At 37.1% G+C, this 15,020-nt stretch overlaps 2 protein-coding genes across 6 annotated transcripts; one reads left to right on the forward strand and one right to left on the reverse strand.

The window, feature by feature from the left end:
• The first annotated feature begins 208 nt into the window (after positions 1-208).
• On the forward strand, positions 209-12,102 carry LOC107798641 (uncharacterized). Of its 5 annotated transcripts, none has more exons than XM_075219366.1 (11): positions 209-1,114; positions 1,700-1,829; positions 2,511-2,560; positions 2,850-2,955; positions 5,981-6,119; positions 7,459-7,567; positions 7,671-7,807; positions 8,532-8,668; positions 9,720-9,826; positions 10,077-10,204; positions 11,532-12,102. In XM_075219366.1, the coding sequence occupies exons 1-11, from the start codon at positions 1,079-1,081 to the stop codon at positions 11,590-11,592; spliced, it is 1,140 nt and encodes a 379-aa protein (XP_075075467.1). In that variant the 5' UTR covers positions 209-1,078; the 3' UTR covers positions 11,593-12,102. The 5 variants fall into 5 exon arrangements, with proteins under 5 accessions (XP_075075467.1, XP_075075470.1, XP_075075471.1 ...); XM_075219369.1 differs by having other exon boundaries at positions 217-1,114; positions 1,654-1,829; positions 2,482-2,560; XM_075219370.1 differs by having other exon boundaries at positions 217-1,114; positions 1,654-1,829.
• A 658-nt stretch (positions 12,103-12,760) lies between these two features.
• LOC107798640 (putative carbohydrate esterase At4g34215) lies at positions 12,761-14,805 on the reverse strand. Its single transcript, XM_016621659.2, has 3 exons — positions 14,670-14,805; positions 13,698-14,282; positions 12,761-13,083 (listed from the first exon to the last, which is right to left on the reverse strand). The coding sequence occupies exons 2-3, from the start codon at positions 14,235-14,237 to the stop codon at positions 12,865-12,867; spliced, it is 759 nt and encodes a 252-aa protein (XP_016477145.1). The 5' UTR covers positions 14,238-14,282; positions 14,670-14,805; the 3' UTR covers positions 12,761-12,864.
• Between the last annotated feature and the right edge of the window lie 215 nt (positions 14,806-15,020).

Consider the following 15,020-nt stretch of genomic DNA (forward strand, 5'->3'; position numbering starts at 1 on the left):
AACATTAGTAATACCATAATTTCTAATTGAATACGCATATATAAAGACAGAATTGCCCTTTTAAAATTCAATTATTATTCTCTACTAAATAAAGGTTTAAGGCTGGAAATGCCAAAAAGGGATATGCAATAGAGTATTCAATCCTCGCCTCCACTTTGCTCTCTACCCGGGAAACCATTCTAATCCAATGGTATGAATTGAAAACACTATTATTATTGTCTAAAAATTGTAATATATTGATCGATAAGAATAACTATTTCTTGATACAATGGCAAAAAACATAGATGCCCCCCCTAAACTTGGTAATATTTTTCACTTAGACAGCTAAACCAAGGATAGTTCCTACTGAACACTTGAAGTGAAACAAATTGTATCAAATAAACACACACTGTTGATATGGCACAATACATATAACACATCACTATTGAGGCGCGTGAGAGATTTCGTTTAAAAAAAATCTCCAATCTCTTTCTTCCTCTTTTCTATTGCCCCCACTTCTGCCACCATAGCCGCTACTCCGCCACAGTCCAACCAGCTCTATCTTTCAAATTCAATTCCAATGACAAAATTTACGGCCAACACCAAAAATCTTTTTTAGATAGAAAAATGGCACCACCGAATTACTTCTATCTTCCTCTATTCATCTCTACCCAGCTCCTCCCCTACTCGACCATCGCCACCACGGCACCACCGCGACCCCCGAGCCCAAACTGAAGTCCACTCCTTCACCATCTAAGTTCACTTCAATCACTTTGCAGTCTCTACTATTATTACACTGCTATGAATTTCACTTATGAAAACCTTCAGTCTCAGCTCTCAAATAACCCACCCATCACCTTCACCGCCAAAAAAAGATTAGTTCAACGCAAAACATCACTATTATTAGATCTCATAGAAGATGGGTTCTCTCTGAAAATTTGAGTGTTGTATTTTTGTTCCTATAAGCTCTTGATGATGAACAGTTTCCTTTACAAAACGTTGTTGATTTCAAATATCTCTCTTTTATGCTTGAATTTGTATCGTTGGTATACTTAGATTTCTAATCAAGGTTATCAATGAGAAAAAAAGTTTACTGAAAATGGGGAAGAATGGGTTTATAAGAGAAGAAGCAGAGGTATCGATTTTTGATCACCGTTTTCTTTTCTTTTTTTCTTTTTTTCAATTTTAGCTTTTTGAGTGTTCTCTTCTTATTGGTCTTACATGTCACGTCAGAAATCGAGTGATACACACGCATTTTTGTTTGTTTGAAGCTGCAAAATTTGTGTCCAATTAACATATTTTGTCTTCACTTTAAGTGTTCAATAGGCACTATGTATTTAAGTGCCAAGTGAAAAATATTGCCAAGTTTAAGGGGCTTCCTATGTATTTCGCCTTATGCCTATATGTTTTGACTAATTATTTCATTATATGTGTGCAACTTCGTTTCTACACATCGAATAAAGTATATAAAGCAAAAAAATAGTTGCTATTTGTGTAAATAGATAATTTTAAAAAAAAATACTGATGTATATTATTTTTAATATACTAAACCAAACAATCAATAAGAAATATATCAATAAAACTAATTCCAGCATTAATGATACCCCATATTCCGTAGTATTGTTATACATACTACTGAACGACTCCTAAGTTTTGATTCATCTTTCTTTTTAGGCACCAAATTCTGCAAAATGACATTTTAATCCTCGAGTGTTAGCAGGAAAGGCGCAAAGCTAGCATTAGTCATTCCGACACTTCCGCCGCCGCTCGGCAATTGCAACCACACCAATATACCGCCGTGGTTGGTTTATCGCCGGCTTGTCAAATTCTTCCTCTCTTTTCAAGTCAAGGTCAGCAATCAGTATAAACTGTTGACCAGCTCTTTAATCTCATCCCTTTCTAGTCAATTTGTTTAGAGATAAAGATTCAGCTGTATTATTTTTATTTTCCCGTATTTTCCTTTCTTTATTACTGGCCATACAGTGTAGGATCCGAGGCTATCTATTACAGTGTATTTGTTGAAGGGTATATATTTGCAATTGATGAAAGACGGATTGAGGTTGACTGAGTTATTTCATGTATATATTTCGAATAATTAGAAAGCATCCGGGTTTTATTGACAGCTAATAATTTTGCAAATTGAATTAAATTTCTGTTCCTTACAGTCCATATACTGTAAGATCCAAAACTGTATATACATTGTGTCTGTTGAAGCCTAGCTGTCTATGAATTTACATTTGCTGAAGCATAGTTTGGGAATACTTTATTGCTCATATTTTATTTTGAATAATTAGAGCATCCAGGTTTAGTTTGATCGTCTTTATGATTTAGCCACCTTTCATTTTACCTGGCACTCTGCATGTGAGCTGTAGCAGGCTGCCCAGTAGATCAGTGTACGACGTTAGGGGAATTGTGTACAATTAGAAGCATAACGGCTATATCCTAAACTGCAACTCTTTTGGTCAAGATACTCAATTTGGTCAGCATTTGTTATTATCTCAGGGATTGTACTAATTTATTCGCCTTATCAGAAAAGATGGAGTACAGAAACAAGCTTGTCTTGGCTCCAATGGTCCGAGTGGTAAGTATCTTCTACTGAAATTGGTGAATTAGAGCATCTTTTGCTTCTTTCTTTCTCTTTTTTCTTTTCATTTTTTGGTACCTGTTACTTGTTTATTCTGTGGTTGCTTTCTTATTCATTTTCCCATCCCTAGATCGGTATTTCTCTTTCTGAAACTCAGTTCTGGCTTTCCAGGAGCTATTAATTTCACTAGGAAGCATAGTTAAGACTGCTTTTAGTATGTCTGTTCTTTATCATATGTTGTTTGTAGATGCCTATGGATCTTATGCTTTCATTTACTTTTGGTCAGGGTACATTGCCATTTAGGCTGCTTGCTGCCCAATATGGTGCGGACATAACCTATGGAGAGGAGATTATTGATCATAAAATCATCAAATGTGAGCGGAGAGTTAATGGTAATTTCTTATTCATCCTTTTTACGGCATTCTATCCGTATTGTCCTTTAACCTTAAGTTTGTTATATATCTTAAGTATCATGTAGTATGTAGAGATATTACTTATGTGAAAGGATGAAATCAACAACTTCAAAAAATACCAATGAAGCAAGGACATTGCCGGTCTTGATTTTATGCAAGATCCTTTATTTGATGAGTATAACCTTGCTCTGAATGGTGTTGTATATGTCAATCGGAATACTTCTATATTTAGTGGATTATCAAGTTGTTACTCCCTTCGTTTCAATTTAAATGACACGCTTTCCTTATTAGTCCGTTCCAAAAAGAATGACATATGTCTATATTTGGAAACAATTTAATTTTGAACTTTTTATTTTACCTGGTTGACCTTAATGAGAAGCTTTTATAGCCACACAAATGGCGTGACCCCACAAAGCTTTTACCCTTAAACTTTTGGGACCACATATTTCAAAAGACTTCTTTTTTTCCTCAACTTTGTGCCAACTGCCAAGTCAACTACATCATCTAAATTGAAACGGAGGGAGTATATGTTAGTGAATGAAGGATGAGGACTCTGAACTTCATTATGTTATGGCTCTCTCTATCAAGAAATTGAGCGTTTTAATTGAAGATATTTGATGATGAGAAGTTGTACCTGGATACGTAGCTTAAGTGGAATATTTGAGAGATGATTGAACCTTTACTGATGATAGTTATATCAGAACTTTAAAACAAAAAATGGATGTTTTTAGTCTGAGTGCTCATCGCCCAAATTGAGCCTTTTAATTGAAGATATTTGATGATGAGAAGTTGTATCTGGATACGTAGCTTAAGTGGAATATTTGAGAGATGATTGAACCTTTACTGATGATATATCAGAACCTTAAAACAAAAAAAACTGGATGTTTTTAGTGTGAGTGCTCATTGCCCCTCGAATACCAAACACAGATTTGTAGCTATTATCTAGGCCCTGTACATTGACATAGTATAGATGTCATCTGATAACTGATTCAGTAGCTTTCCAAGTGGAGAAGATTGATTCAAAGACATTTTTCTGCGAAAGGTGAGGCTGGATTCACAAGTTATCCCTGAGAAAGAGAGTTTCAAGTACCTCGGATTTGTAATCCAAGGTAATGGAGAGATTGATGAGGATGTCACACATCGAATTGGAGCGGGATGGATGAAATGGAGGCTCGCTTCCGGGGTTTTGTGCGATAAGAAGCTGCCACTAAGACTTAAAGGTAAGTTCTACAGAGTGTCGGTTAGACCAACTATGTTATATGGGGAGGAGTGTTGGTCTGTTAAGAACACCCATGTCCTGAAGTTGAAAGTAGCAGAAATGAGGATGCTGAGATGGATGTGTGAGTATACTAGGATAGATAAGATTAGGAATGATGATATTCGGGACGAGGTTGGAGTGGCCCCCGTGGAAGACAAGATGCGGGAAGCTAGGTTGAGAGGTACGAGCATGTGAAAAGGAGGTGCATAGATGTCCCGGTGAGGAGGTGAGAGAGGCCGGCCATGGTGGGGCCGAGGAGAAATAGAGGTAGGCCTAAGAAGTATCGGGGAGAGGTGATTAGACATAACATGACGCAACTTCAACTTACTGAGGATATGACCATTGATAGGGGGTATGGAGATTGAGAATTAGGATAGAAGGTTAGTGGTTAGGCGCAATGTTATTAAGGGCGCTCGCTTTAAGCGATGAAGCAAGGCGAGGCGCAAGGTTAGCGCTTTTCTGCTAAAAAGGTGACTCACATTCAAAAAACGTGCACTTTTCTCGCTTAAGCGAGAAGCGAGCCGATAGAAAAAGCGAGAAAAAGCGTGCTTAAGCGAGCAGAAGGCATCACCTAGGGTTTTTTTTTAAAATTTTTGGCAAATAAACCATGTGAACAAACAAACATACGCGACTTCTTCTCCAGCGAACTCCAGTCTTCTCCAGATCTCGGTAAGTTTCTTCAACTTCTTCTTCTTCTTCTTCTTCTTCTGCTGGTCTTCTTCTTCTGATGGAATTCTTTCAATTTTTTTCACTTTTTAAGTGCTCATTTTGTGCCCTAAATGACTTCTTCTTCTTCTGTTATTAAAAGTGCTTTGTTTTATGCTGCTATATGCTCTGTTTTCTGCAATTTATGCTCTGTTTTCTGTTTTCTGCAATTTATCAGTGAATTAATTGTTATTTTTTTTTGGTTGTTGATTGTAGTAAATTTAATTTGATTATTCAATGGCATCAAGCCATTTGCTTAATATGTTATTTTTAATGAGTTCTTAGCCATTTATCTATGCCTATTTAATTTTTTTTATTTATGTGTTAAATTGCGCTTCACATGAAAAAAGCGCGCGCTTCGCTTCTCGCTTCTCGCTTATGTGAAGCGAGGCCTCGTCGCTTTTTTGCGCTTAACGCTTTCCAAAACACTGGTTAGGCGGACATGTCTCATTTTCATGCTGGTAGCATTAGTATTAGTCTCGTATTTTCGTTTCTCTTTATTCGCAGATTTCTTTTATTATATGTTGTTTCCTTCGCTTCGATTAATCTATTACCTTATCACATTTGCTTGCTGTTATTATTACTTGTTGTTTCTGCTTTTTTTTTCTTTTTTATTGAGCTTGGGGTCTATCAGAAATATTCTCTCTACCTTCATAAGGTAGGGGTAAGGTCTGCATACACTCCAGCCTTCCCAGACCCCGCTTTGTGATATTACACTGGGTTTGTTGTTGTTGTTATTACATTTATCTGTGAAGGCTTTATGAATTGCTGTTTTCGAGATCACTATAATTAACTTAGCACTATGCTTTATGCCTTGCTACTTTACTTCATATTTTTGGGTATTATGAGCATGGATGAATAGGATTCATGGACACTTATTTTTCAAGGGAAAAAAGAAACAAAAAGATAAAATTTCACAGATGAAGCCTCGCATTTAGTGCAGGTTACCTTGTATAATTTGAGAAGGCAAAAAGAAAAAAAAAGTTGCTAAGCTCGGTGCATCTAAAATGTTTCTCATGAGTTTTACCCCTTATTCCTTAGATGTCTTAGGGACAACTGACATAGTGGAGAAGGGAACTGATAATGTTGTTTTCAGAACGTGCCCTGTGGAAAGAAATCGAGTTGTATTTCAGATGGGCACTTCTGATGCCATGAGAGCTCTCAAAGCTGCTGAAATAGTGTATGTTTCATTCAGTTCTTTCTTCTTTTTTCCCCTATCATAATCTTTGTACTTTAATTCCTTCTGCTCCACACTCCCCTCCCCCCCCCCCCTCCACGCACACACAATCTAATGTTCACATGGTCATACACACATCCACAGTCCTATAGGCAGATGTCAATTTAGTGATATTTCCTTAAAGTAATTTGATGCATTATGTAGAATATCCATTGGTTAAGCAACATTGCATAGAATTGCGATTATGAACCAGCCAAGCAGTTTCTGTTGTGAAATCACCCCCCACCCCCCAAAAAAAATAAAAAATAAAAAATAAAAAATAAAATGAATTGCATTCATCAGGAGCAAATACAGATGCCATTAGTTAATAACTGCTTTCCACCGGCATGCGGGTCCTAATAAATTTGTACCATTCTCTCTCTGACTATAAATGGTACCTGCAGAAGTCTTCTTGTGCCATGAAACATTTTCTTGATAACAATAGATCCTATTGGCGGTAAAGTAAATATCCCCTGCCTCAGGTAGGGAGAGATGAGGGGTGAGGTAAAATTTGAATGTTCCTGATTTCTGTACTATACATCAAGGTTAAAAATGATCTTGTTGGATTTTGTTTACTTATAGGTAGATTTCATATTCTTGGTCTCTATATTGTACATCAATGTTATAAATGATCTTGTTGGATTTCTTTTACTAATTTGCTTGAGGAACTGTCCTTGAAGCGGACTCAGTGCTTTTGCTTTTCATTTTCTCAATGATATCATATCCTTTTTCTGCATTGGATGTCTAGTTTTTGAGTTTAACATGTTGTTAGCAGTATTTACAATCGAAGTTTCTGACATATATTGATGATGGGTGTAACTGATGTTTGTTTAAAGCAACAAGTTTGTCTGAGCTAAACTTATTAATGTTGAACTGCAACAAGCCACATTGTTAAGAATTTTATTCTTTAGGAATTCTTTTTTATACTGAATAGCTATCGTAAAATTCCACGAATTGCATTCTTGTAAGGTTCGGGATCTACATCTTAAGATAATGAAGAAACTTCAAAGCACTTGATTTTTTTTTTCTAGAGGTCTTCAATCCTGACCTAGGCATGAAAATTTAAATCAGCAATTATGCTCAATTTCAACAGGAAGTTACTGCATCTGATCAAAATATTGGGCAAAATACAAAATTGGCGGCTCAGCTGAAACTAATTGCATTCGCTAGCCAAAAAGTGTAAAATATGTATATTTTATGTATATAATACACATATATACAAAAAAAATATACATGTTGGCTATTAGTTTTGGGAGCGGCTAAAAATTTAGATTTCTCTAAAATATTGTCTGTCCCTTCTCAGGTGTAAAGATGTAGCAGCAGTGGACATAAACATGGGATGCCCCAAGTCATTCTCTATTAGTGGAGGCATGGGTGCTGCACTGTTGAGCAAACCAGAGCTCATTCATGATGTATGCATTCGTTCTTGCTCCTTCACCCTAGTAGTAAAATTTCCTTCTAATTCAGCATGGAAGTGCATGTCCTGTTCATGATGTTCCTTTCTTCTGAACTCAGATTTTGACAACATTGAGGAGGAACTTGGATGTACCAGTAACATGCAAGATTAGATTATTAAAATCTCCGCAGGATACAGTGGAATTGGCACGACGAATTGAGAGGACTGGTGTCTCTGCCCTTGCTGTCCATGGAAGGTAGGTGATTTCTCTGCATTTGCTTCTCATTGTTCTTTTTAAACCTAATCTTGTGCTGTGTCATCAACCAACCCTTTGAATATTCAGATTGCCTTCTTTAGGGGGTCAAGTTATTTCATATGGTTATTGGAGTCTTTTTGCCAATATGAGGTGGGGATTGCTGTAGATTCAAACAGTCCACCTTATAAGTGGGGTGGGGACCAATTAGTCTACTTCTTGATTATATTGGAAAGTATTGTCTGTTCATGTTTTTGGTTTCCACACTTCTCTGTCCTTTCATTTTTTCATTTTTTTGTGTTTTTAACTGATGTTTAAATTTGATTCTGGACATGCCAATTCATGAATTACTGATCTTCCTTTCATTTGTGGGGGTGGGTTGTTGCGGGTGAGTGGGTAGGTTGATGCACACAATTGCCTTTTCTGTGAATTATGTCTGTGCTGTCATTTTGTGTAGTCAGTGCTAGATTATTATAATACAGAAATTGAACATGCTATACTTGGAAATGATGTCAGAATTGATTTATGAGGGTGCAATTTGACAGTTCTCTAAGCGGCTACTCTGAATATGTCTCTGTTTCCATGGAATATGGCCATCAGTCATTTTTGGTTTTGTTTCGGATAGATAGTCATCACTGATTGCTTGTTTGTGCTTTCTTCTATTTGGGGCTTTTAATTGAGGTCAAGTGATATAGATATTTCCTCATGCTTATCGATTGAACTATAGGAAAGTTCAAGACAGGCCAAGAGATCCTGCAAAGTGGAGTGAGATTGCTGATGTTGCTGCCGCTCTCTCTATTCCAGTTATAGCAAATGGTGATGTTTTTGAATATGAGGATTTTCAACGTATTAGAGATGCAACAGGTGTGCTTATACTTCTCATAAATGTTCTTGTTCTCACATTGTTCTCTGATGAATCCATTTGCACTTTCTGGGTGAAGTTTTCTTTAGATGTCAATAGATCTGAATGTTTTGTCACAACTATTTTGTCACAATATGACAAGAAATTATATGTTTATTAAGATACATATCCGTATATGGGTATATATCTTTGGTTTTCATCAGATGTCCTTAGATTTAAGGAAACAGGATCAAATAGCTTATATATTTTTTAATATGCTTAGACACTTGATGGTTCTTGTGAAAGATGTATACAGACATTTTGTATGCAGGAATTTTCCCGTCAATCAATAAGTTAATTACTTCTACAAAAAATGTAGAAAAAGCTTGAATTCTTGCTTCTGGATACTTCTCTTTCGCTCTAAAGAATTGTGGATGCATTTGACAGTTTTAGGTGTTCAAGATGACAAGATGAAGGATAGATACTATATAAGTATATATGGGTTTTATATGGTCCAACATCAACTGATCGTCACATGGAAGCTTTGGTTCTTCCTTGTCTTCCTTTAGGGACAAACATGTTAATGCACTAAAAAGGAGTTTTAGCACAGCTCTGCAACAGCAATAGCTTCATGCGAAGTTGTTGATGGTTGATTTGCTTGAACTAAGTCTTATAGGTCCTCTAACTGCTTAGCAAATTCATCGTGGATGCTTGCAGCTCAAGCCCATTAACTCTTTTAAGCTATGTTGTTCGGATCCTCCAAAAAAGCAGCTGCACCTGTGTCAGACCCTCCTAAAAATGCATTTCCGGAGGATCCTACACGGGTGTGATGATATTTTTGGAGGTTCCGAGCAATGTAGCTTCTAATTCAAAAAGCTATAATCAGAGATTTTATGCCCCAGAAATACAAAATTAATCTTTGTAAGCATGCTTCCTATTAACACAGCAAATAATGAACAATCTGTGTGTGAAAAGCATTGTTCACATTAACTTGATGATTGTCTTTCTATCTGTTTTTATGAATATTTACATGGTTGTTTACAGTTTGCAACATTTAACAACTTTATTTTATAGGTGCTTCATCTGTGATGGTTGCAAGAGGAGCCATTTGGAATGCTTCTATATTCTCTTCCGAGGGGAAAATACCACGGGAAGATGTCAAAAGAGAGTATGTGAGAAAGGTATTAGGACTGTGAAATCAGATGTGAATCAATCTTTATTACATGTTAAAATTAGAGTCCGAATTAAGTAGCCACTTTGTCCATCCGGCTTATTAGTGAAATAGACTAAAATATATTCAACATTTGTTTGAAATTGAAGATGATGAAGTCATTGGCTTCCTATATGTTTGGTGAAAAGGATTAACTCATTGGCTTCCTATATGTTTTTCACTGCAAATATAAGTAACAGGTCTGGGTGCTTTGGTTGCAGAGTATATTGTGGGATAATGATATCAAAAGCACAAAGCACACCCTGAAGGAAATGATAATGCAGTACTCTTCCCTTGGGCTCCCAGAGGGACAGGCGGTAATTAAATCGGATACCTTGGCTGATCTAGCGTAAGTTTTGCTGTCTGCTGCTCTTACATCCACCCGTAGTTCCATGTGTCTGGAGCAAAATTTAGTTTCTGTTCAGTTAGTTTCCAAATTATGTTCGTGTTCTGATTCCTACTATGGGTAGTTTGGATGTTGTGGTCTGGTATATACATAATATATATAGACATCTTCACCCTCTCTCCTTTCCTTTATTTTCTACGTATTCACATTATTTGATCATTTGAACAGTTGCTCAAAATTTCTGACTCAATAGAAACAAGGATTTAACTTTTGAGAAGGTGACATGGTGACTTTTACAGTTCGTGAGGTTCTTAATCATTCTTTCATCCTTGTACCATTATTCACTTTGAGATTTGTCCAACATTGGGCATGGACGCATGGTTCATAAGTCCACAACATTTACTACTATTTCCCATTGTTACTACTCTTCGCATTTAAGCTGTATATTGATAGAACTAGTCAAGTGACAATGATTGGACTAGTTAGTTCTGAAATATGTTATTCTGGGGCCCTTGTTAGTTGTTATTGTGGTTAGTGCTACTTCGGGCAGGAGGCAAGGAGAACAGAGAGTATTGATACCTTTTTCAACCCTTCTGTAAGTGGTCAAAAATGAGTTTGAGAGGGCGTTTGGAAGATATCATCCCTAGAGGTTTCTTCTGCATGTGAAGCAGTACTTATCCAAGACAATCTTCCCAAAGTAAAAAGAGGAAGATTGTGGTTTAATAGATAGTTCATTTGTGAACGGTATGACTAAATTTGCTAATCGTGTCTTTCTTTGCAAAATGGGGTGGTGAACATCAGTCGAGCATGTTCTTTTTTGTTTGGATAGAATGAGTATCGCTGAGGTCAGTGATGGAATGTTTATTTAGTTGGATGGGTTGTACTGTATGTATGACTGTTTCAGAATTTTGGAAACTTATATGCATCATGTGGCTACTTTGAAAGAAACGGAAAATGTTTCGAGCCAATGTCTATGTACAGTTTGATATTTAAAAATTGCTTAGTCATAGAATGGAGTAATAAGGAGTTGGTTGTACATGCTCATTTAACCTTCACCAAGGTAGGTGTAAGATCTGCGTACACCCCCCCCCCCCCAAAGACCCCACTCGGTGGGATTACAATTACACTGGATATTATTGTCGTTGTTGTTGTGCATGCTCATTTGCTTCCGAGGCACTGGCGCCGACATAAAGCCATGTCAACTATACCTAGATTGAATTACTTTGATATATGATTTCATATATGGAGTCTTCCTCAACCATTTTTTCCGTTCCTCTGGGTGGTCTGGGGCACCCTACATTTTACTAACTGCATATTTATTGTCTTCCAGGCAACTTTATGGTGAAGAAAAATACTATGAATATGTCACAGAAAGCCGGAGGAGTAGATGACATATATAAATGGTTTCTCCCTCTCTGATCGTAGAATTCAATACACAAAGATATTGCTTGGTGAGAAGACGGCCAACTATAATTTATGAAGCTAGTGGAGTGTCTGAAGCAAGTGATAGAGGTGGACCTTGCACATGAGGTTGTTAATGAGTTGAAGAGCAACGTAGTTGTGGCTTCTTTCCGAGCTCTGTGACTCTATACCCGAATGATATCTCTTGTTTGAGTTCAACGAAACATACAAAAAAAAACCCTGAAGAAATCCTCCGACTGCAAAAATCCAAGCAATATCATTGCAGGCCTTACACTAAATTGAACAAGTGGGTTACCTCCATAAAACAACGTGATAGCTTTGGTTGTATAAGGGGTACCGTTGAAGTCTTTGCTTTTTCCCTTGGTTCATTTTGCAGACATCCTTTGCAAATATTTATGGGAAGTGAGATTCTGAAATCATGTACCCTAAACAATTTCTCCTAGTATATTTCTTCAAGTTTGTGATTTTGTTTTTGATAAGACTATTTGCATTTGAATAATCATGATTTATCCCAATTAATCGTGATTCACCTGGGGTAAGCCTACTAAGGAGGTAAAACACACTACCAAGAAATTTTCAATTTCTGGTGCTCGAATTCGAGACCTTTGGTGAAGGGTGTGGTTGGATGCAAACCATCCCACCACACCTGTTGCTGGTGTATTATTTTTGTTCATTTCTTTTGGATTGATATGACTACCCAAGATAGAAAGCGATCCATGCATATGCACCCAACTCCGAAAAATGTTGCTGCATAAGGTGCTAACTGGTACGCTCATTTGGACTTCTTTGTATATACGTGACGTTATTAAGAAAAAGACGAAAAGAGGTTTTCAGACGATTTACTGCATTAATATAATAGTATTTGTTATGTGACTGAACCAAAGCAAGGAGTCTTTAGTAAAGTAAAGACTCACATTGGGCTTAGGGATAATCAGGTCTTATATAAACAGAAAATGAGTAAACTTACTTCAAAGTAAAAATACTCATTTAGTCAAATGAGCGCTCTCGTTATGTTCATGAATCAGGGTTAGAATCAGCTTTCAAATGATTTCAAATACTAATCCAACTGATGGGATCAAATTGCATAAAATATTAAAGCCCAAACTATTGAACCTGAGAAAATTTTAGAAGAAGAGATTGGTCTGCAAGAAGCTTCTTGGGAGAGGTTAGTTTTATTATCCTTATTAGTGTTCATGAGTCAGGATTAAATGTCTTTTAGCTTAAATAGTACATCAAATTTCTCAAGATGAAGCCACAGAAGGTTGTGCTGCAAAATGAGTAAAGTATGCATCGGCCAACATTTGGCCTAATTTAACTTGGGCCTCGGTGGTTAAATGAAGGTTATCTTCCTTAAGCTGCACTCCCATGGCATCAACACATACAACATTTGGGAGGTCAATCCCCTTTTGCGCTTCTCTTATCTTTTCGATATACTTCTCATCTCCTGATGCAATTGCAACCTGTAAGACAATGCAAAAGTTAAAGACTACATGCGAAAATGTTCAACTACTTTGGTCCATGAATGTTCCTATCAATATTCCATAAAAGAAAACAAGCAAAATTATCTCCGAATTTCTAACTACAATTGCCACAGTCCTTTGGAAGTCATCAGTTCGAGCCTGATTATCCCTAAGCCCAATGTGAGTTTTTCTAGTTGAATTTGCTCCCCGCTGTTGTTCAATGAGAGAATGGATAAGAGGCTCGTGGGTTTGACGTGAGGGGGCAGGAATTGCTATATTTCTGGAGCAAACTCCGGGTGAATATGAAGCGCATGGATACAAGTTATGCCTTGGAATGGAAGACAATTCCGAATCCGCGGAAAAGTTACATATATCAGGCTGATTTGAATTGGCCTAGCGATTTCAGATGACACTTTATATTCTTTTCTAAACTGGTCAATTCTGAACAAATGCATAAAAGAACATCTTTTCAAGTACCAATGCATAGAGAACACTTAAAACTTTATTTTCTAGTATTCGACGTTCAGTGTCGAGAACTACACAGCTACACAGTAATAATGTTACTTATTTCAAACAGGCAATATTTATGTTTGAAGCAAACTATATTAACTAACCTGAATAATTGGTAGAGATGGAAGATGCAAATCAGCACGAACATTATGTATTAACTTCTCCATACTAGCCTTATAGGTCTCAGCGCAATGCTGAGATAATGTATCACTCTCTCCTTGATACCACAGCAATGCCTTCATTTCTCCTCCATGATGCATGGAAACTCTAGCTCTCCTGACCATATTTTCATACAAATGTTCCCCCTGCGCCCACTCCTTTATCGCAGTTCCACCTACAGCACATGGCACTAACCCAATAGCTTCTACTCGGTCCTTGATCGCGTTTGCAAATGACATTCCAGGTCCAACACCACATGTCTTCTTGGCGTCAATATCATGGTGGAGCGGCTCACGTGCAACCTCCCAGTGGAGATCTGCGCTAAGACGGAAGATTGTAGAAGCATCGGGAGAGCACTCGTTTGGTACGACGCCATCCCAATGCTTATGCTTGTCTACTCCACCACGACCAGCCATGTTACTTTGGCCAGATAGAATGAACATATTTTTGGGGGAATGAGCTTCATTTTCCAGGGTTGAGGCCATAGCTCAAAGTGCAAGATGCTGTGATTCAAAGCGGTTGTTGCTCACCTAAGACAAAGATGGTGAAACAGCTCAAAATCCCTCAAATTTGGACTATCTGTCAGTAATTCTTCTCAATTCAACACATATGCTGTTGTTATACAGATTAAAAATCATTTTATCAAAGGCCTAAATCCGATAGGAACCGCGTTGAAGATCCCTCTTACTTATCAGGAGACTGATGAAATAAAGTTGATATTTACATAAAGTTGAAAAGGATACAATCAATCAAAAGAGATAAACAACCATATTTCTGAGCTAATGTAAGGGTTTATTTAAAATATGAATGAAAAGTTCAGACTGAGGATGCAATTAGTGGAATGCTCGAATTAAAAAAAAAAGAAAAAAAAAAGGAACAAATAGGTAACGAACTCGGCAATGGAAATGGGAGATTACCAGAGAAAAGTGTCCAAGTAAATTCCCACAAAGAAAACTGACACCCCGATCAAAGATTATGTGTAATTGTGAAACAGATTCCAATGCGTAGAAAATGGATTGTAACGAATAAAGGTTCACCTACTAGATAAGGGGGTTCTTTGCATTTTGCACCCATCATGTATGCCTCATTATTCACTTTGCACCCTATCCTCTTATGTTTTATGATTTACCCCCTAACCTATTCACTGTTTTGCAAAATCATACAAGAGTTCATCCTGTTAGGGGCAAAATAGGTATCGTATAACTAAAAACCAGATGGCTAGAAGAAAGGTGGATGAGGAAGTTCATTCGGTTGACAGTTGACGAGAC

This window comes from Nicotiana tabacum, chromosome 8 (assembly GCF_000715075.1).
Source record: "Nicotiana tabacum cultivar K326 chromosome 8, ASM71507v2, whole genome shotgun sequence".
Lineage (NCBI taxonomy): Eukaryota > Viridiplantae > Streptophyta > Magnoliopsida > Solanales > Solanaceae > Nicotiana > Nicotiana tabacum.

What these genes read in the sequence shown, in the direction of transcription:
- LOC107798640 (XM_016621659.2), bottom strand. Translation starts at nt 14,237, where the DNA reads ATGGCCTCAACCCTGGAAAATGAAGCTCATTCCCCCAAAAATATGTTC. An exon ending in CATCTCTACCAATTATTCAG is followed by an intron (nt 13,084 to 13,697) that starts GTTAGTTAATAT and finishes ATTGTCTTACAG; the next exon opens with GTTGCAATTGCATCAGGAGA.
- LOC107798641 (XM_075219366.1), top strand. Translation starts at nt 1,079, where the DNA reads ATGGGGAAGAATGGGTTTATAAGAGAAGAAGCAGAG. An exon ending in TCCTCTCTTTTCAAGTCAAG is followed by an intron (nt 1,830 to 2,510) that starts GTCAGCAATCAG and finishes TCGCCTTATCAG; the next exon opens with AAAAGATGGAGTACAGAAAC. An exon ending in ACGTATTAGAGATGCAACAG is followed by an intron (nt 8,669 to 9,719) that starts GTGTGCTTATAC and finishes TTTATTTTATAG; the next exon opens with GTGCTTCATCTGTGATGGTT.